We start from the raw sequence: 22771 nt of genomic DNA on the forward strand, positions 1-22771 counted from the left end.
ACCCGAAGAATCCAAGGTCCACTACGGACGATGCGTCCCAAATTTTAATATGATAATCTAGATCAGATATCTAATTCCTAAACCTAACCAAGGAAAAAGATTGCAGATTAGCTTGGGTATAAGACCGAAAGTTGAGACACACAACGATGTGTGCCGCTGGTAAAGCTTCTGGGCTGCCTCATAACAGCCACACCTCAAGATTTTCTCCATTTAAAGCAATGCATTATCAGGGATTGTAACATCTAGTCCTTTTACTGAATCAGATGGGAAAATTACAGTTGATTCAGTGGCCTGTACGTTAACACTTTAGAGCAAGGGTTTCACACTTCAACCCTCGAGGGACAGTGTCCTGAAACGTTTACACGTTTCCTTGCTGCAGGTGGGATGGATGTGGATCTTTCTGCAATTTCTATGTGTGTGTGCTAAGCTTCATCCACTGTTTACAAAAGCACAATCTCTCTTCTGGTACTGCACTGGCAGTGTGTTTGGGATCATCGGGTGATGATGATGGATCAAAATTTGATCATACTTTTCTACAACCATAATGCTGCTAAATTTTTTATATCTATTCAAAATCTAGAGCAACAGTCTAGTTTAGTCTGAGAGTCCAAAGTCCAGCTGATTATAAACTCCTTTTACTGAAAACCAAATGGAAACCAGAGGCAGTGATTGCAGTAGCAGCTCCGGGTGATCCAGAGATTATTATAATTAACAGAAATCGGTTCTCAACTCTATTAATACAAATACAGTAGTGACAAACTAAAAAAAACACAAAAAAGCAATTTTAAAAATCTGTATAAAATGACTTTTTAAAATGACAAAACAAAGCTGATACTGAATACTTAGGTATGCTCAGTTAATGAGTTTGAAATTTAGTCTAACAGTAACAAAATTTATATAGACTTATAACTTTAAAACAATGAGCCACTTACTCATGATAACCAGTACTGACACCTCCTGACTAGAGGCCAAAAATTAAGCAAAGAAGAACAAAAACATTGATTTGTTTTGAACTGCTGGTACCCCAGGTGGTGACAATCAGACACCTGATTAGCAGCTCCTGTGAGACTGTGCGTCCTAGTCCAAGTTCAAGCTGGTGTTCTGCAAAACCAAGTTGCAGCAGTATTTGGTGTGACCCCTAGTAGCATCTCCAAGCTGAAGGCCAGGTTCCATGTAACGGGGGATGTCAGAGACGGGCTGTGAAGTCAAAAAAAAAAAATTTTTTCACTCAGGTTTTTGTGGTGGGTTTCAATTCAGCCCTCTGTAAGTTGATAACTTGGTTCTGTCCAGGACTGGGGAAATATAACAGAGCACTTCTCTTCATAGATTTTGATACACTACAACTCATTGTCACGTTTCAGAGACGGGTGAGCTTCTCCTGGCTCATGCATTTGTCCTGACTGTACACTTGGTCGTTCAGTAATCACTCACCCAGTACTTAAGGTTGAAGATTACCCTCTGTCACTACCAGATTTTCTCACTTGCTGTGGTAGTGTTTAGCTCCTTGTGCTCTGTAGTTTGACCTTGTGAGAAAATTTTGTATTGCTTTGGATTTGCACAGGTCTATTTTGTGCAGACATTTCCAGTTGTGGATCTGAGAAACCTGTTAGGAAAAAGAAACCCGTGGAGTTGAAGAAACCCAAAAAAAGAAAGTTGTTTTACGAATTTGCTATTCATATGCCCTAATCTTCATTCTTTATTTCCTGTGAAAAGTCTTGTGTGCAAAATAGAACTTTAATTCTGGTTGTCTAGGTTTGAGTTATGACAGAAACGAACTGGTCTCGAACACGGATTCCGCAGGCACCAGCCATGGAGTGCTTATCGGAAAACACAACCAAGTACAGTGGCGCCAACAGGAAGAAATTATACATCATGTAGCTCAAATAGAAGTGCACAGTCTAAATCAGCCTAATCATACACCAGAAGTCTTTGCTGAGAAGTTGGAAGAATGTTGAAGTTTTCTAGTGTACGCATGGGTTTAGACAAATCTGCTGCACCTAATCTTTAGATCAGGCAAAGTTTCCTTGATTATTCAGTAGAATTTGGGCTTCTATGTGAGCTGCATAGCTGCATTTGAACTTAACCAAACAAAAAAAATTACTCTCTCTATGCTCACTTATAGCACCAGCTACAGGTTGAAGTTCTGCAACTGCAACTTATAGACATCTGCACCAAAAATACAGTGCCGGATGGCTCTGGTCCACTTTAACCCCTGAGTACAGCTCTATAAATGATACAGATATTATGTTATTTGTGTTACAATGTAGGACGTAGCAGAAAAATGTTATTAGAAAAATACTCAAGTACAGACAAATGAAAATTCTACTTATGTACAATAATGAAGTATTTGCAGTTCATAATTTCTAAATTTGAAAGACACTGTCTGAATTATGTGCCTTTTTTGTAATTTAATGCAAAAACATGCTTAGGAGGTATATATATATATATATATATATATATATATATATATATATATATATATAGAATAAAGCTATATATAATTAGCTTTATTCTATGACATTATATACTTTAATGTAAAAATCCTCTCAGGACTGGAACATCCACTGCCTGAGAGCCAAAATGTAACTCCAACTAAATTAGAAAACCAATGCTATGCTATTATGCTATTTATCTGTATACAGACATATCTGAACTATATTCATTTTTTAAAGTTATGTTTCACAATAAGCCTATGTGCACAGACATTCAGAAAGCCTATGTAGTGGTAGGGGCTTCAGGTTGTCAGGTTTTGCAAAGAGGCCACTGAGTGGTGCTCCATCCCTGCAGTATTTGGGCTGACCTCATGGCTGCAAAAGTCACAAGGTCGTGATGAATAGGTTAAAGTTGAGCCAGGTGCTTCAGCGCCTCCCCCTCGCAGCTACAGGAGGGCAAAACTAAATCTGTATGCTACCTCTGAGACACTGTTTAGTACTTTTTGCTCACAAATACTGAAAACAGGAAAATCCTCAAGGTTTATCATCCTCAGTGTTCACATCTTTCACTCACCTGTGCCACCTTGCTCTTTAGTGCTTTACCAACATCCCTGAAAGACAGATCATGTGCATTTCCTGATTTCCTGCAAATACAGATACACAGTGATGATGAGACATCTTCTCAGAGGCTGTACTGACCTCTGAACTCAGGCATCACATACAGGTCCTCCATATAAATGGCTCTGCCTGACCAGGAGCTGTAGGAATAGAAGTAAAGAGCATAGCCGACCTTTGTGTGCCCTGAAAGAAGAAAAATATCAGTCTGAGCTAGCTTACAGTTTACAGTTAACAGTTTCAGTATTCATGAAATTTGTATATTTGTTTTGTCGTTCCTTCCCACTGAGTTAATGACTCTGAATATTTAGCACAATGATTCACACACAATGTGCTGATTTACTTTACACTGTAAACACATAACTATTCCTTTACATCAGTGAAAAAAGTGATATGAGTTGTGGTGCTGCTCACAGTTAATGTGCAGCAAACTTTATAAATGAAATCTCACATTTCCCAGTGGTGAGGCTGGTTAGGTCATTTTAACCACTATTACTTCTCCTTTTTGTTTTTGGTTCCTTGGAGGCAGTAAAACATCAGGAGTCATGTTGCTGGTGCCCAGGGACACTATGCAATATATTCAGTTTTAGAATTTATATTCAATGTTAACTGTAGCCTGGCTCAAAGTGTTAATGCTGTCTTATTTTAATAAACAACTGTCACGGAAAAGAGGGACCCAGGCGCGGTTCTTCTTCACAGAAACACAGTGCGTTTATTTACAGTGAAACAGACAGGCAAGTCCAACAATTCACTCAAAAGTGCAATTTTCCAATCGTGCTCGTCCCTTGCTCCCAGTGCGTTCCGTGTTGTAACTCCCTTAGTGTGTGTGCTCCCCAACTCGCTTCTCCGCTCGCCCCTCCTGGAGGAAGAAGGAAAATCCACCGTTAGCCACACGCTCGCCGAATAACAAGCTCACATTGCTGGCATGGACTATACCAGTTCGGAGTAATAATCCCACGTCGACTGTCGCCGCGAGTCCAGGTTAAATACCTCTTTCTAGCCAGGAGGAATGATTACCAACGGCTGATCAGGTAATCAGCTGCAGGTGGCCGGCAACAGCGAAGAGGGACTCCCAATGACGACAGTCGCCAGGACACGCCTCTCCCACGGCGCACAATTCCGTAAACAGCCCCGAGAACCGGGGAGGGAGAGAGGGAGAAGCAAACACACACAGAAAACATACACACAAGCAGAGTCGTCCGGAAGGACCGTCCGACCGTGACAACAACACTGTCATATGCAAAACCAGCGTGGCACTAAGGGTGGATAATTTCAGGCTGCCACATGCCATCCCTCTAGATCCGCCCCTGCTAGTGACTTGATGAATCTGATGATTCTGAGTCCAAAACTATTTGGCTGCAAACTTCTCTGCTGATTGGCTCTGGACAGTTCATGGATTTATTGAGTTTTTCTAGCAGCTGATGAGAGCGGAGCACAACATTAAATAGGTCCAGGACATAAGTAGCTACTTCTCAGTATAGACTCTGATATTTGAAGTCAGCAGATAGTGGACAGCAGTGACTGTGTGGAAAAACACCTGTGTCATGGGCGGGAAAAGCACAGCTGGGCAGCAGAGAGTAAGTAAGCAAATAAGAAGTGTTTATGGAGGTAGACTAATGTACAATAGAAAGTACTTTGGCAATAAAACTTACTTGCAAAAAACTGAAAAGAAGGCTTACAACACTTTTGTACCCTGTTTGGGTTTTATAATGGTTTATTAAGGTTTACAGAATAATACATTTCCTTCCAAGAACATGAGCATAAAAAACAAGAGAAAGGTGACTGTTTCCTATATTCCTTATTGTCTTTCCCTGACAAGCAACAAAGACTTTGTGCTCACTCTAAGACCTACAGGCATAGTTAGTATCAGTGTAGTGAAAACAGTGTGTAAAAACTGAATGTAACATGATTACCTTCTTTGGTTTTTAGCTGTTCTGGCACCTCAGCGATGATCCCATGAAACAACGGGTTATTGGAAAAGCCATCTTGCTCCAAGTCTGAAAAGAAATTACAGACATAAACATCCATCCATCTATTCTCTTTCACTTATCCTTGGCTGGAGCCTATCCCAGCTACCATAGACAAATATAATTTTTTTCCTAATATTCAATTCAATTCAATTCAATTCAATTTTATTTATATAGCGCCAAATCACAACAAATGTCGCCTCAAGGCGCTTCATAGATACAGAGAAAAGCCCAACAATCATATGACCCCCTATGAGCAAGCACTTTGGCGACAGTGGGAAGGAAAAACTCCCTTTTAACAGGAAGAAACCTCCGGCAGAACCAGGCTCAGGGAGGGGCGGCCATCTGCTGCGACCGGTTGGGGTGAGAGAAGGAAGACAGGATAAAGACATGCTGTGGAAGAGAGACAGAGATTAATAACAGATACGATTCAATACAGAGAGGTCTGTTAATACATAGTGAGTGAGAAAGGTGACTGGAAAGGAAAAACTCAATGCATCATGGGAATCCCCCGGCAGCCTACATCTATTGCAGCATAACTAAGGGAGGATTCAGGGTCACCTGGTCCAGCCCTAACTATATGCTTTAGCAAAAAGGAAGGTTTTAAGCCTAATCTTAAAAGTAGAGATAGTGTCTGTCTCCTGAATCCAAACTGGAAGCTGGTTCCACAGAAGAGGGGCCTGAAAACTGAAGGCTCTCCCTCCCATTCTACTTTTAAATACTCTAGGAACAACAAGTAGGCCTGCAGAGCGGGAGCGAAGTGCTCTAATAGGGTGATATGGTACTACAAGGTCATTAAGATAAGATGGGGCCTGATTATTTAAGACCTTGTATGTGAGGAGCAGGATTTTGAATTCAATTCTGGATTTAACAGGAAGCCAATGAAGGGAAGCCAAAACAGGAGAAATATGCTCTCTCCTTCTAGTCCCTGTCAGTACTCTTGCTGCAGCATTTTGGATTAACTGAAGGCTTTTCAGTGAGTTTTTTGGACATCCTGATAATAATGAATTGCAGTAGTCTAGCCTGGAAGTAATAAATGCATGAACTAGTTTTTCAGCGTCACTCTGAGACAGGATATTTCTAATTTTAGAGATGTTGCGCAAATGGAAGAACGCAGTCTTACATATTTGTTTAATATGTGCGTTGAAGGACATATCCTGGTCAAAAATGACTCCAAGGTTCCTCACAGTGTTACTGGAGGCCAAGGTAATGCCATCCAGAGTAAGAATCTGGTTAGATACCATATTTCTAAGCTTTTCAGCGCCGAGTACAATGACCTCAGTTTTATCTGAGTTAAGAAGCAGAAAGTTAGTGGCCATCCAAGTCTTTATGTCTTTAAGACATTCCTGCAGTTTAACTAATTGGTGTGTGTTATCTGGCTTCATGGACAGATAGAGCTGGGTGTCATCTGCATAGCAGTGAAAATGTATGCTATGTCTTCTAATGATGCTGCCTAGGGGAAGCATGTATAATGTAAACAGAATTGGTCCTAGCACCGAACCCTGTGGAACTCCATAATTAACCTCAGTGTGTGAAGAGGACTCTCCATTTACATGCACAAATTGGAGTCTATTAGATAGATATGATACAAACCACTGCAGTGCAATACCTGTAATACCTACAGCATGTTCTAATCGCTCTAATAGAATATTATGGTCAACAGTATCGAATGCTGCACTAAGGTCAAGAAGGACAAGCACAGAGATGAGTCCACTGTCAGAGGCCATAAGAAGATCATTTGTAACCTTCAATAAAGCTGTTTCTGTGCTGTGATGAACTCTGAAACCTGACTGAAACTCTTCAAATAAACCATTCCTCTGCAGATGATCTGTTAGCTGTTTGACAACTACTCTTTCAAGGATTTTTGATATGAAAGGAAGGTTGGAGATTGGCCTATAATTAGCTAAGACTGCTGGGTCTAGAGATGGCTTTTTGAGTAAAGGTTTAACTGCAGCCACCTTGAAGGCCTGTGGTACATAGCCGATTATTAGAGATAGGTTGATCATATATAAGATCGAAGAATTAATCAATGGCAGGACTTCTTTGAGCAGTTTTGTAGGAATGGGGTCTAAAAGACACGTTGATGGTTTGGAGGAAGTAATTATTGAAGTTAACTCAGAAAGATCGATTGGAAAAAAAGAGTCTAACTTAACATCAATGGAACTAAGAGTAGCTGTAGATAATATTACATCTGTGGGATGATTATTGGTAATTTTTTCTCTAATGATAAAAATTTTATTTGTGAAGAAGTTCATGAAGTCATCACTAGTTAACGTTAAAGGGATGGTTGGCTCAACAGAGCTCTGACTTTTTGTCAGCCTGGCTACAGTGCTGAAGAGAAACCTGGGGTTGTTCTTATTTTCTTCAATCAGTGATGAGTAGTAAGCTGTTCTGGCTTTGCGGAGGGCTTTCTTATAAAGCAACAAACTATTTCTCCAGGCTAAATGATGATCCTCTAAATTTGTGACACGCCATTTCCTCTCCAGATTACGAGTCATCTGCTTTAGGGTACGTGTTTGAGAATTATACCACGGGGTCAGGTACTTCTGATTAGAGACCTTAGTTTTCACTGGAGCTACAGTATCCAGAGTCGTACGTAGTGAGGAGGTGAAATTATTAACAAGATAATCGACCTCTGTTGGGGTAGCGTTCAGATAGCTGCTCTGCTCTGTGTTGGTACAGGGCATTGACGATGATAACAGTGGCTGGATTATATTCTTAAACTTAGTTACAGCGCTTTCAGAAAGACATCTACTTTGATAAAGTCCACTCTCCACTGCTGCGTAATCAATTATTGTAAATGTAAATGTTATCAAGAAATGATCAGACAGGAGAGGGTTTTTAGGAAACACTGTTAAATGTTCAGTTTCTATGCCATATGTTAAAACAAGATCTAGAGTGTGATTAAAGTGGTGGGTGGGTTCTTTTACATTTTGAGAGAAACCAATTGAGTCTAACAACAGATTAAATGCCATGTTGAGGCTGTCATTTTTAGCATCTACATGGATGTTAAAATCACCCACAATAATTATTTTATCTGAGCTCAGAACTAAATTAGATATAAAGTCTGAGAAATCAGACAGAAACTCTGTGTAAGGCCCAGGTGGACGATAGATGATAACAAGTAAGACTGGTTTCTGAGTTTCACAGCTGGGGTGGACTATGCTAAGCATCAGGCTTTCAAATGAATTAAAAGTCTGTCTTGGTCTTTCATTAATTAATAGACTGGTGTGAAAAATTGCTGCCACACCGCCCCCTCGACCTGTGCTTCGAGATTTCTGGTAGTTAGAATGACTCGGGGGTGTTGATTCATTTAAACTAACATAATCATCCTGCTGCAACCAGGTTTCTGTAAGGCAGAGTAAATCAATTTGTTGATCAATTATTAAGTCATGTACTAACAGAGACTTGGAGGAGAGAGACCTAATATTTAATAATCCACATTTCACTGTTTTACTCTTTGGTTCAGATGTGGATACTGTATTGTTCTTTCTTTGTGATTGTTTAAGTTGTTTGTTGCTGGTTTTTAGTTTGTTTTTTGTCTTTTTGGAAGCTGACACAGTCTCTATGGAGATGGGTTTTTGGGGGGGTAGCAGGAGGAGAGAAGCTGCAGAGAGGCGTGTAAGACTGCAACTCTGCTTCCTGGTCCCAACTCTGGATAGTCATGTTTTGAGGGGTTTAATAAATTTGTCGATATTTCTAGAAATGAGAGCTGCTCCATCCAAAGTGGGATGGATGCCATCTCTCCTAACAAGACCAGGTTTCCTCCAGAAGGTTTGCCAATTATCTATGAAGCCCACATCGTTTCTGGGACACCACTCAGACAGCCAGCAATTTAAGGAGAACATGCGGCTAAACATGTCACTCCTGGTCTGATTGGGGAGGGGACCAGAGAAAACTACAGAGTCCGACATTGTTTTGGCAAAGTTACACACCGATTCAATATTGATTTTAGTGACCTCCGATTGGCGTAACCGGGTGTCATTACTGCCGACGTGAATTATGATTTTATTGAATTTACGTTTACCCTTAGCCAGCAGTTTTAAATTTCCTTCAATGTCGCCTGCTCTGGCCCCTGGAAGACAATTGACTATGGTTGCCGGTGTCTCTAGCTTCACATGTCTGAGAACAGAGTCACCAATTACCAGAGTTTGACCCCCGGCGGGTGTGTCACCGAGTGGGGAAAAACGGTTAGACACATGAACGGGTTGGTGGTGTACCTGGGGCTTCTGTTTAGGACTACGCTTCCTTCTCACCGTTACCCAGCCTTTCCCCAGCTGCTTGGGGTCTGCCGGGGAACAGCTAGCGGGGCCTACGCTATCTTCGGCTGCACCAGCTACAGGGGCCTGGCTAGCTAAGGGTGAGAGCAGGGTGCAAAGCCGAGTCTCCAATTCAGTAATCCTGGCCTCCAGAGCTGCAAATATGCTACATTTGTTACAGATATCATTACTGCTAAAGGAGGCCGAGGAGTAACTAAACATCTGACACAATGAGCAAGAAAGTGCAGAAGGGACAGGTGAAGTAGCCATGGTGCTAACGGGTCGGCTACGAGCTAAGCTAGCGAAACAGTACAGAGACAGTGAGTGAATACTATAAATTAGGTAGTGAGTACACAGAAAGTGTGCTTCGGATGAAGCACGTGAAGATTATACTGTGAAAAAAGAATGTATTTAAAAGTTGTTAATTAAACTGCTAAGCAAATAAGCTACTCAGAAACACCACTGTGTTTAAGCAGGAACAGGAAGCGATACTATACCACAGAGCGAGCGAGCGAACACCAAGTGACAGCGCCACCGACCGATCTCATTAAGGTCAAACATTACAGAGTGTTTGTAAACAGGTGTTTTGGACAGAAGAAAGAGGCCAAGGATACTTGGTGGTGGAATGAAGAAGTGCAAGAAAGTGTTGAAAGAGGCTAGAAAAGAAGGTTGGAAGAGAGTGTGTTGGGAAGATGGAAGGAACAGTTTGAGGAAATGATGAATGAAGAAAATGAGAGAGTGGAGGACGGGTGGGGGACTGCTGGTGAAATAAGAAGTGTAAAGAGGAAGCGAGGGCAGCTATGCAGACGATGAAAAGTGTAAATGTGGTTGGTTCAGAATACATGTACTATTTTCAAAGAGGAGAGAAGTAATGTTTCTTAGTTTTGTTATATGCTTGTTTGGTACTAGCCTGATGTGGCTTTGATGTAAGTGTTTCTTGATTCTCTGCGTGTCTATGAGACTGTGAGCAAACTGCTTTTAAAATGATGTTGTCTTTTTATTATAATTATTTTCCTATTTTGCTGTAATTATTTTCCTAAATCTGGCCTTTGGCATATGTTCTCGATACAATTAGAAAAAGAATAAAACTAAGACTGAAAATAATAAATAATCAACAAAAACTAAACATTTTTTAAAAATTAAAGTGAAATATAAAAATCCACCCTGGAAACTAAACTGGATTAAAAACAAAAAGTCAAAATTGAAAGAAATACTGTATATAAAAAAAAAAAAAAAAAAAAAAAAACCTACAGTAACTTGGCTCTGAACCTCTTTTGGGATATCACCTTGGATTTAATATTTTTATGAAGAGTATAAAATAATACATTTACAGTTAAGGCAAAAACTTGAGACATCACTACATACACTACCTTTCTGGGTCACTTTCACATGCTCTGCCAGGTTTTCATACTCTGCCAGTTCCTGGAGAAAATCATAAATAGCATCAGCTGGACATGCATCAGGACATGCTAACATCACTGTTCCTCAGCCGACAGTAAAAACATTATTTACAGGCAGTTTATTAACCTGTTTGAAGCGCGGAGGGAGAAGTCCATGTCAAGTGGATGTGATGAGGTTTGGTTCCAGTCTTATAGAGGACGGACTGTGAGAAGCAGACGAGCTTTGGCCGTGAAATTATTGATACTTCAGTTTGCTTTGCTCCTCTGAGTCCAGTGTGTTACTTCAGTTTCAACAAACAGCAGACATGTCCTGGAACCACTTTGCCCTGCTCCTCCTGCTCTGCAGCTGGATACACTCATGTAGGCAAAATCTGATATTGATCCAACACCATGCAAATACAGGACCAGACAGAGAGAAGTGTGCCATGACTGATAAAGCAAATGCATCATCAGAACGCTTTATATAACCTACTTCCATACTACTCTCAGCAGTGACCCCGAGTGAATTTTAAACTGACTTTGAAAGAATGAAAGAGCAGATCAGAATTATAAAGGGATATTTTAACAAAGGGCATTCACTTGGGGCTTTGTGCTATGGAAAATGAATACATACTGAACCTGATAAAGAATATCTCACTGCTGAGAGTAAACCTGGAACACAAAATAAGGTCAGTTCATTCAGCTGTACATTCTCATTTTTTCGGAAAATCAAATATTATATTCCACTCTGGTTTTCTTTCTGAAAGTTTTTTTTAAAATAATAAATCTAATTAAGCTTCTAAACATTACACGTTTTCATCGATTTTTTCAACAATGCATTTTCTTTTTATTTCCATTTTACATATGATCGAAGACTTTTGAAAATAATAAAAAGGGTAAATCTGCAGGTTCATTAGAACAAACTGTTGAATGAATGTCCCACTCTGCATCTGTTGAAAAAAACAAACTATAAAGTGCTAAATAATAAATGTGCTATATTAAGATAACTGTAATCTCAGAAGTCAAAGTGGTCTTGATGAAGAGTTATATTAACCAGGCTTCAGTGTTTTTTATTACGGATATGAATATAATTTGTTTCCTCTCTGACTCCAGAAGAGAAAGAAGTGTATTTGAAATGTCAGATGTATGTTGAATACAAAAACAAATCAAAAGATCCAGGAGGAAATGTAGCTTCAAATATAAGTCAAACAGAATAAATTCACTGATGTGTGCTGGTCAATATTCATCTGATGTGTTGCCTTGTTTTTGTTAGCTTAATACACATCTGTTTAACTCATCCACAAACAAATGTTTGAAATTTCGTTGATTCTTTGGTATCCATCCAAATTTTGACAGTCCAGTCAAGACTGGCAGCCCAAAGTCCAGCTTGTTATTAACTCCTTTCACTCTAAGGAACTGGAGACCAAAGGTAGTGACTGCTGTCACAGTTCCAGGTGATCCAGAGGTCATTATAATTCAGAGAAACTGGTCAAGCAAATAACCTGTTATATCAGTTAATACAAATACACAGTACACAGCTGTACGGTGGTAATTTTTATCTCTTTTTTAAAGTCAAAATAATAATCAGTCAAAGATCTCTCTTTTTTTTAAAAAAAAAAACAAACAAACAACCAAAGTTTGACACACAAGTTTAGGTAAAGAAGCATCATTATATAAAAAATAAAATATAATTTTAGTTTAACAGTGATTTTAGTGAAACGGGTTTGTTTCATGGACATGGACTTTGACCACCAAACATTGAGCCACTCTACCATGATAACAAGTGCTGACATCTCCTGACTAGAGGTGATATATATATATATTTTAAATTTTTGTAACTTTATGTAGCCAAAGGACTTAACTCACCTACTTTATTTACCAGCAGAGTGCAAATGAAACAGTTCTTTACGTGGTGAGGAGGATGAACTTGTTTCAAGAATTTAAAGAGTTTAAAGTTTTACTGCTGCCAATGCTGAAAATGTCTCTGGCTCATCACACTGTGTGCTATCCGCCTAGCTGAACTGGTTTAAAAGTAGCATGGCAACTGCTTATTTATATAAACTACAATTCATAATATAGTATCAAAACAAAAACTGTAGAAATTGGATTTTGTGTTGTCATCTTCAGTGCAGGGGGATGAGTACAACACATTCTCTCAGGTCTCCGTCTTAAAAACTTTTCTCCCGTCACCACTGAGCAGACGTTTCCTCACAGACTCCTTGGAGGACTTCTTCTGTGCTTTTGGTTGAGGATTCCTTGTCATGCTAAAATTACTCCTCGGTGGCGCTTGAGCAACCTGGGCCTTGGGGTCACTGAGATGTTGTTCTGCTGTGTTGTTAAAATTACTTAAAAGTTAGACAGCTCTTCCCTGCTCCGGGTTTTATCACCTTTCTCAGGTAGCCCTCCTCCTCTCAGTCTTAGAAATACATCTACAGTGGACCCGTGTCGGATATTATAGTCACTGAGACAGTGACCATTGTTCAGCTCCCTGCCTTGACAAATAATTCTCTGTTGATCTGAAACAGACATAAACTAAAAGTTAAAATCAGGCACCAACCGTCAAGAAAGGCTAATAAATTCTACAAACTGAAAATACTTTTTCATTTACAATTTGTAAAAAAAATCCCCAAACAAACAAAAAAAAAACATAAAAAAAACAAACAAAAAACATCTACTTGCAATTATGTGACCTGTGTATGTTTTTTTTTTTGTTTGTTTTTTTTTTACACCTTGCATAAAGATTAAGGAAAAGTTATATTTGGTGTTCGCCCAGAGGCCCGTACTACGAAGCAGGATTTCATCTTATCCACGTAACTTTCAATGCTATAAAGCTCAGTCGCTTCTCAGATTGCCATGGTAACCATGGTTACCATACCAGGGTTTTGCTGTGAATGGTTAGATCACAGCAAAACCCTGGCATGGTGACCAATCAGATCTCTGGAAAACTCCATCACCATTCCTGGAAGATCTTTTTTTTCTATCAGATATCCTGAGCTGATTCAGCTCAGGATATCTGATGAATACTGAGGATTTATAAGGAAAAAGAAAATGCAATGACTTTAGTCTCTACTGATTTCACCTAAAGAAGTTGCAAATGATCCCTAAAGCACTGCCACATGTTAAATGAGAATATTGTGGGGTCTGTTGATAATTATATTCAAAGTTATATATAATGGATGTGACTTAAGTATAATATCTCAGCTCAAGAATGATCAAGAATATGAAGTTTGTTAATAAAAACTTGCATATGTAATTCCTGAAAATCCGAAATATAAATATATCTCAACGACCTGTCCTTCTTCAACACTGGGGTAGATTGCTGAGCTTGCAACTAAACGCACCACGTAAACCTACTGAACCGTGCAAACTGATTAGAGCAGACTGTGTGAAAGCAGGGTGCTTTTGCATAAAAAAAAAATCATGTAACACCTGGTGGATAGCAGTTTTTCTAACACTATGTGTAAGGCAGTAATCTGTAACTGTTGAATGACCGTTTTAGTCACAATCATGCAGTGTATTAACAGCGATTTCAGGCCTACCGGGGGGAGTTCCGTCTTTCTCCTTTATTCGAAGCTTTAAACTCTCAACAGTATCATTGCTCTCCACTTCAAGCTCAAATCTCAATCCGTTCACCCTTATCACCGTAACCGTGAACGTCATTTTCGCGACGCTTCTTCCACACCTTGTACTTTAAGTTTCCAATAATGGAAACTATCGTTCGAGTGGCCCTGTGTACAAATTTTGACGCGCTTCTTCTTCTGTTTTTTTTTAAATTAAACTTTTAGGTGTATTACCGCCACCTTCTAGAGTGGCGTATGGATCAGAAACTACAGTACCACCATTATATTCTTTCACAAGTTTAAAAATAACAAAAACTATAAACATTGAGAAATAATTCCCTTATCCTTAAATTATTCTTGTTCTATAAGAATATAGCATATATATGTGCTCCATTTCTGTGCAATAATCACAATAACCTGTTGCACATTTGTTAATTATTCTTTCCATTTCTTTGGTAGTTCTCCTTCTTCCCACATCTTGTTATATACTCTATCAATATTTCCTAACTTGCATCACTCAGATTATTTAAGCATGCAATAACTGATTTGATCTGTACCATGGATGTTTTTTTCCAGATTTCTTTAATGCCTTGTTTAATTCAAAAAAGAAAAATTTACATGAATTACATCCTCATTATTTTCTTAATCATGAAGTATTTTGATATTTCTCTTTAATGTTGTTTCCCATCCTCTTTTTTCTTTGTCATAAAGGTTGTCTGTACTATCCACCTTTGCAAATGATTTTGCTAATAATTCAGATTTATTTATCTAATTTTTATCATTATCTATTATTGCTGGGAAGTAATAATCTTTTGAATTACCAGACTTTAATTTAATTGTACACTGAACCCTGTCTAATGGTGTATTTTTACCCAGTACAGGGGCGTAGATTTGGCATGGACGGCAGGGACATGTCCCCACCAATATCCTGCGATTATTGAATTGTCCTCACCAATAATTTGATCTCTTCGAGTAAAGAAAAACAAACCCGATAGTACGGAAAAACGATCTGTCAGCGTCTCATTCACCCAGCGGAGCAGAAAGAGTTAAATTACGTCCTCTACTGGAGTCCTACGTCATGTGACAAATATGGCCAATGTGATTGGCTGTGCCTTTCAGGGAGCTCTGTTTAGTTTTAGCAGCGGCAAGCCTGAGCTGCGAGGAGGAGAAGAGGACGGCAGCAAAGAGACAGAACCTGGATATAAGAAAGTATTTTTCAAAGAAACCTGTCAGTCACTTAAAGCCAAGTTCACTCATATAATGTGTCCGTCACAATAACGTTACAGGCTATGCTAGGCTTTGGCCCACATCAGTCCAAAATTGTATGTAACCACGAATAACGTGTTTTGGAAACTAACTGCACAACATGCAGCACTATCAGTTCTCTCAGTCTCAGAGTAGCATTTCTAATTTTGATTGAAACTGTCAGAGAAAACGGCAGCCTCGAGCAAGCCAGGATATTAGTTTACAGAGGCTGTTAAAATTATATGTCTAACGTTCAATGTTGGTGACACAATAATTTCATCCTAATGGTACTGACATATTCATAGGGTTAATTTTTGAGACAATATATTATGAGGTAGTCATGATTTTGCAAATATTCCACCTTGTAGTGCAGTTTGCACAAATTGTTTTAAAAATGCACTCACCCTACAAACATTACTGATGAGTCAAGATCTGCACAAATTGACAGAAACACTGAAGCAGCTACTCATTTTGTTCTTATTGTCATGTTTGTCCTATTTGTCAGGTGACAGAAGAACCAACACAAAGCTCAGAGAGTAATGGTGTTACAAGATCACAGGTGAAATTGGATGATGACTTGTTGGTTCATGACTGTATTTGAAGCACATGTGTGACTGCATGTATGTGGAATGTCTCACTGTTATTCATCAGGTGACAGAGGCAGCTCTGCCATGTTGTAGCTCGGACAGAGGTGAAGAGGTGAGGTCACAGGTGACTGACTGATGATTTGGTGCTATAGATTAACTAGTATTTATTATCATGACAATTGTTAGGCTGCTGATGTAAATTGATTCATTAGTGTATGTTTGACAAAGAATCTGAATTGACATGTCTCACTTTTTATATGGCACGAATCAATGTGTTATTTTATCAGGTGGCAATATGTCCTAGTGCAGTCAGAGGGGAAGAGCCAGGGCCAAACATGAGGCACATCAAGCACATAATAATAATTGTAATCTGAGGATAAAACGCATGTACTGAGGCCAAAAGAAGCTTCAGTGCTCTCAGAAGACTAAAAACATGGCTAAGGTTAACAATGACTCAAATGAGATTAAACAATGCTGCTGTATGTCCACCAGGAGAGACTGGACAGTATAGATGGAAAACCAATATGCCAGCAGTTTATCTCAGTTAACGAGAGGAGAAGGCATGTGTTTGGCTCCTTCACATAGTGGACGTTGAGTTGTTGTGTGGGACATGTAGTCCATGTCTGTTGCTGTAACAGTAGTTCATGTTTAGAATAAAACATCCCAGCTCACTGACTTGATCGGGGCAGTAGTGCCTAAAATGTTGCATAATTTTGCCGAGAGATCTTTCACTTGTACTGGTAATCTTAGATGAGTAGTTTTATGGACAAAAACCAGCAGGTCACTGAGTGTTTCCTTAGTGCTAATGTATAAGAAATGTTGGTGTACTATAACTGAGGTAATGTTGTTAAGTCCTTAAAGTCATATTCTTTTATTGTCATGACTGTATTTGAAACTATTTTTATTTTAGCATGATACCTGATTTATATGGATTATGGCTGAAGTAAACTAAAGCCTAAAATACTTTAGTCAGTCATTTGTTTAATACTAATTTAACATTATATAATTCACATATAAAACTATGACTTGTAATTTTAAATGGTTTAAAAGCATGCAGAATAGCTTATGTAGGCAAGTATATTTCTCCTTTTTTATCAAGAACCAAAGACAAAAAGGACAAAAATAAGAAACAGGGCAGGGTTCAGTGGTTGAATCATCCGTCCCCACCAATGCCAAAACCAAATCTACGCCCGTGACCCAGTAATTCACAGTATTTTCTCCAATAAAGATTTTTTACTGTCTTTATTACCCTTCAAACCTCTGCTTGTTTCCATATTTTCTGTATATATATTTATGTTTTGAAAACCTAATTGCGTTGTTTTATTGCTAATGTACATTCTGCTTTCCACCTTGGTACTTTCCTCACAAACCACCTCACAGACACCTCAGTTAGAGCCAAGCCTCACTCTCCATCTTCATCACCACCATCATGTAGACTCAAAGGGGTCCTGTCCTAAATTCTATCACCGCTCAGATTCTGTCTGCCATGATGGGTCATCATACATTAATTTCTCTGTCTCAATAAATAATGTTTCAGTGATCTCTCCTTATTGCCAATGGACAGATGCAGGGATATTAATCGTCACACACTTGTGCAGTAAAGAGGATGAATGTTGTAGACAGAATAAGACAGCTGATCAAGTTGTTTCACTAACTCATCTAAACTAAGCATTTTGAAGAGGATTAAGCAGCCTTGGCAGTTGTTTGACTTGAAATGGCAACTGTAATCTCAACATTTTGACAGCTTGTTTTGAAACTATAGAGTGGAAAGTTGAGATTTTGTGTTACAATGCAAAGCATGAAAGTAAAAACTAGTGAGAAGTAAAGCAGTAGTGAAGTACTTGTACTTCATTTCTTTTTTTTATTTCTGACAGCTGCTAAATGTGGAAGACAGTATCTGAATTATGTGTCTTATTGGTAACTTAATACAAAAAACATCCTCAGGAGAAATGTATACAATTCGCTTTATTTTATGATGTTACACACTGGAACATCCACTGCTTGTAAATTACATGTAACTGCAAAAATATAACTGCAACTAAATTAGAAAACCAATTTAATGCCATTTATAAAATAAACACATATCTGAACTGTATTCGTTTTAAAAGGCGTGCTGCACTCTTAGCTTATATGCACAGACCTTCAGACAGTTATCCTTGTAACGCTGAGGTAGGCGCTTCAAGTTGTTAGGTTTTGCAAAGAGGCCACTGAGTGGTGCTCCATTCCTGCAGTGCGCGGGCTGACCTCATGGCTGCAAAGGTCACAAGGTCATGATGGATGGGTTAAAGTTGAGCCAGGTGCTTCAGCGCCTCCCTCTCGCAGCGCATGCAGTGGTAGCCCATGGTAGCAGTAACATCAAAGCAGCCCTGGCTGAGGTAAAAGTCCATCGATGGTTTGTTCCAGTTCAGGACGGTGAAGTTGAGCTGGTGGCAACCAGCAGCCAGAGCCAGCTACAGGAGAGCAAAAACAAGAAGGAAGACAGGAATGACTGCTGAGCTGAAATGACGCATGGAGGCTTCTTCTGTATGCTGCCTCTGGGACACTGGCTAGTATGTTTTCGTGCAAATATTGAAAATAAAAACAGCTTCAAGGTTTATCTTCTCCATTATTCACATGTTTCACTCACCTGTGCCACCTTGCTCATTAGTGCTTTACCAACACCTTTCCCTGAAAGACAGATCATGTGCATTACTTGAGATTTCCTGCAAATATAGGGTCACAGTGATGATGTGACATCTTCTCAGAGGCTGTACTGTACCTCTGAACTCAGGCATCACATACAGGTCCTCCATATAAATGGCTCTGCCTGACCAGGAGCTGTAAGCATAGAAGTAAAGTGCATAGCCGATTTCCGTGTGCCCTGAAAGAAGAAAAATATCTACTGGTAAAAACAGTCGACATTTAGAAGAAGCTAAACCGTGTCTGTATTCATAAAATTTGTATATTTGTTTTGTCGTTCCTTCCAACTGAGTGAATGACTCTGAACATTTATCACAGTGATTATTAACAGCATAATGCTTTACTTTACACTGTAAACACATAAATATGTATCATTTCCTTTACATCAGTGAAAAAAATGATATAAATGTTGGTGCTGCTCACAGTTAATGTGCAGCAAACTTTATAAATAAAACCTCACATTTTTAACCTTTTGTTAAAAATCTGCCCTGTTTTTTTTGTTTCTCCTGCTCGCCCACTCGGTCGGTTGTTTTCACTTACTTTAAGGGTTTTGTCACATATGGCTTCATATGTTTTTTTAAACACTCAACCATCAGTTCTAAGTTTGTTACAGCTGTTAGACAGTAGATCGCAACAGTGTGTGTGAAAACTGGGCGTAACACAATCACCTTCTTTGGTTTTGTGCTGTTCTGGCACCTCAGCGATGATCCCATGAAAGAACGGGTTCTTGGAAAAGCCATCCTGCTCCAAGTCTGAAAAGAAATTATCGATACTGTTACACGGTGTTTTCACAAGGGGAAATTCAGTTTACATTTAACAGTTTGAGACTTTTTTTTTAATCAAAATGTAATCTTAGCAAAGAGAGAGCTTTAAAACCAGTTCTTGACCTTTTGTTGGAAAATACAGTGCAATGGTTTTCAACTTTTTTTTTTCAAATTTTAGAATGAAGCTTTCTGGGAAAACCTGTTACCTGGTGGTAGAAACAAATGGCTCACAGACAAATACTTTATTATGGTGTGATAAAATCTACTTAGCTTACACAAATATAACTAAACTAAATTTGGGGTAGCTGTAGCTCAGGCGGTAGAGCAGGTCATGTAGTCATTGGAAGGTTGATGGTTCGATCACTGGCTTCCCCTAGTCTGCATGCCAAATATCCTTGGGCAAGATACTAACCCCAAATTGCTCTCCAATGCATTCATGTGTGTGAATGTTAGTTAGGAAGCACTAAATAAAAATGTGCTTGTGTGTATGGGTGAATGCACAAGTTGTATAAAGTGCTTTGAGTGCTCATAAGAGTATAAAAGTTATATAAGAACCAGTCCATTTACCATAAACACCAAACTATATTTGATCCAGATACTTTTTGGTTAGAAGTGTGTTTTATCTGGACGTGCATTCCCACTTCAGTTCCTGCCAGAAACTCAAGCTGTGGTTGAAGCCCACATTGCTACAAGATGCACGTGACTCTATAGAGGAGGTCAGCAGAGAGGTACAACAGTGTCTACAGCCATCTGTAAAACACGGTACAGGCTCTGTCATGTTTCAGAGCTGCCTTTCAGCCAGTGTGGTGTTGGATATCCTGTCAAAATGCTGAAATTATGAATGCAGAAATGTGCCACCAGAATTTGATCAACCATTCAACACAATCTGGAAAGTTTCTGATTAGCAACACTTTCGTCTTTTATCTTTTATCAAGCACTGCCAGTCATGGACAGAAGTAGTTGCACACTGTAAAATGTAATATTGTGTTTAATTAAAAATAGGCTGAACTCAGTTTTTATCAATTTGTTATTAGAACTAGATTTTAATAAGTTACCAGTGCATTTTATGCAAAAACGCTGATAAACTCAATTTATTTGAGTTGTCTTAACTTAGAAAAACTAAGTAAGCTGGAAGTTTTGCTTCTCAGTGCAGGATGAAAGATGTGTTTTGAAAATGCCCCGCCACTACCGTCCTCCTCCCTCTCGGATCAGTCCGCATGTTCATGGTGCCAGCATTTGTTATGGAATATGTTGAGCAAACCTGGAAAAGCGTCAGCTCAGGATATTATTGTTTTCATTGCTGTGAATCTTTACCTGATACACTGACTTGGTGAGTAAATGTTTACTCTTATTCAAACTGATTTTGTGGCTTCTCTTAGTTTAGCACCAGGTTTATAATCTAGCTAGCTAGTTAGTGTTAGCCTAGTGTTGCTGCTGCCGCTGGGCTCATGTTACTTAAAAATTAACACCACAGCCTTAAAAACCTTACATAAAAATATGTGAAATTTTCTGTTGATTGTTTGAAATAAAAAAAAAAGTGAGATAAGGTGGGGTGTGGGGGGTATTTTCAATCCATAGCCATAACTAACTAACTAACTAACTAACTAATTATATATATCATGTTTAACCTGAGTAGCAAAAGATCGCAGGGGGTTGAAAACAATAAGCCAGGAGTTAGCTGTGCTCCCGGACTCTATCGAGCCTTGACCTCCCGGTCAGCTATCGCGCTGGTGAATAACAGAGCTCTCCGAAAACTTGGAAGCATTTTTGCAAATATGTGATATTTTGATAAATTAAGTAGATATTTGAGCATTACACAGCTACATTCTCGCCTGAACATATCTTAAAAGGTTATTTTGTGACCCAGAAAGGGTAGTCTGGTTGTCCTAATTTAGTCATTTTTAACTAAGCTTTACTCAATTTTTGTGAGGCAACGAGTTTCCTCATTTTTTTGAGTTCTGTGAACTAATTAGATTTTACAGTGCATCTGCATTTAAAAAAATGTCAGTTGAATGTGTACATGTCTTAGCTGCAGACATTAAAATTTAGTTTCTGTGTTTCACTGACAAGATTTTATAAGATCTCATTTTCCCAAAGTCAAGAATAAACTGTGCACCTCCAAAACTATCACCTTGGATTTAATCTTTTTATGAATATTATAAAAAAAAAATACCCTGAAATTCAAGGCAGAGAACTTGAGACATGACTACATACACTACCTTTCTGGGTGACTTTCACGTGGTCTGACACTTTCTCATATTCTGCCAGCTCCTGGAGAAAAACAAACACAGCATGAGCTCATCGTTCATAATGAGCTCTCTAACATTTATTAGCCTGTTTGCACTGAAACTAAAGAGCAAAGCGAGCACATTGCATCTGAACCATGTAATAATGACAGCAGCAGCAGAGAGGTTGACGGATGTCAGCCTGCGGGTCGATACATGTCACTATATGTCTTACACACACAGCTGGACTGCGCGCGCACGTTTCCGCTCACCATGATCATGCGCGCGATGTCCTTGCAGTCGTCCAGGTTGGCTGCACGGATTGAGAAGTCCATGCTGAGTTGATGGGGTGATGAGGTCGTGATCGCAGAGCTGGACAGTAGTGATGGGTCGGTCGCGAACGAAATGTCTCTTAAAGCCGGGTCTTTCACGTGAACGACGCGAGCCGGCTCCTTATCGCGAGCCGTTTTTTTTTCTCTCAGCCTCCCTCTCTCACTTTTTTTCCGCTTCACTCCGCATGCGAGCAGTGTTGCCAACTTAGAGACTTTGTCGCTATATTTAGCGAGTTTTCAGACCCCTTAGCGACTTTTTTTCTAAAAAAAGTCGCTAAAAAAAGACGTGAAAGCGTGTATTGCTTTTACTCTCAACAAGCAGCGGGTGCTGTAACACAGTCAGTTCTTCTTTTACTCTTATGCTGTTTTGTGGATCACAAGGTTTAAAACTACTAATAAACACACACACACAAAGTAACTCCACCAGAGTGCCTATTTCTGGTCACTTTTGCCAGTCCAAGCCCGGGTAAAGGAGCAGGGTTGGAATTGTGACATTACAAAAAACAATTATTGCTAAAATAAATTTAATTTGTAGTTCTAAATAAACTCTAAATGCATTTAGGACGTTTTTTACTCACTTTATGTCTCTTCCACGATGTTATTTCTCTCTCCAACAACATAGATTACAATTACATTAGCATGACCAATTATGTAAATTAGGCGATGACGTCATTTAGCGACTTTTAGGACAACCAATAGCGATTTTCCTTACTGAAGAGTTGGCAAC

General features: G+C 39.1%; 2 protein-coding genes across 2 annotated transcripts; both read right to left on the reverse strand.

Moving 5' to 3' along the window:
• Positions 1-2512: 2512 nt before the first annotated feature.
• On the reverse strand, positions 2513-14312 carry LOC146522017 (diamine acetyltransferase 1-like). The gene is made up of 5 exons (XM_085147621.1): positions 14192-14312; positions 10644-10721; positions 4961-5044; positions 3132-3233; positions 2513-3043 (listed from the first exon to the last, which is right to left on the reverse strand). Exons 1-5 carry the CDS (start codon positions 14310-14312, stop codon positions 3024-3026), a joined length of 405 nt encoding a protein of 134 aa, XP_085003747.1. The 3' UTR covers positions 2513-3023.
• Positions 14313-17257: 2945 nt separating this feature from the next.
• LOC146522018 (thialysine N-epsilon-acetyltransferase-like) lies at positions 17258-22771 on the reverse strand. The gene is made up of 6 exons (XM_085150187.1): positions 21985-22771; positions 21707-21758; positions 19392-19475; positions 18803-18904; positions 18671-18711; positions 17258-18494 (listed from the first exon to the last, which is right to left on the reverse strand). The coding sequence occupies exons 1-6, from the start codon at positions 22045-22047 to the stop codon at positions 18327-18329; spliced, it is 510 nt and encodes a 169-aa protein (XP_085006313.1). The 5' UTR covers positions 22048-22771; the 3' UTR covers positions 17258-18326.

Source organism: Neolamprologus multifasciatus, chromosome 3, assembly GCF_963576455.1.
Source record: "Neolamprologus multifasciatus chromosome 3, fNeoMul1.2, whole genome shotgun sequence".
Classification (NCBI taxonomy): Eukaryota; Metazoa; Chordata; class Actinopteri; order Cichliformes; family Cichlidae; genus Neolamprologus; species Neolamprologus multifasciatus.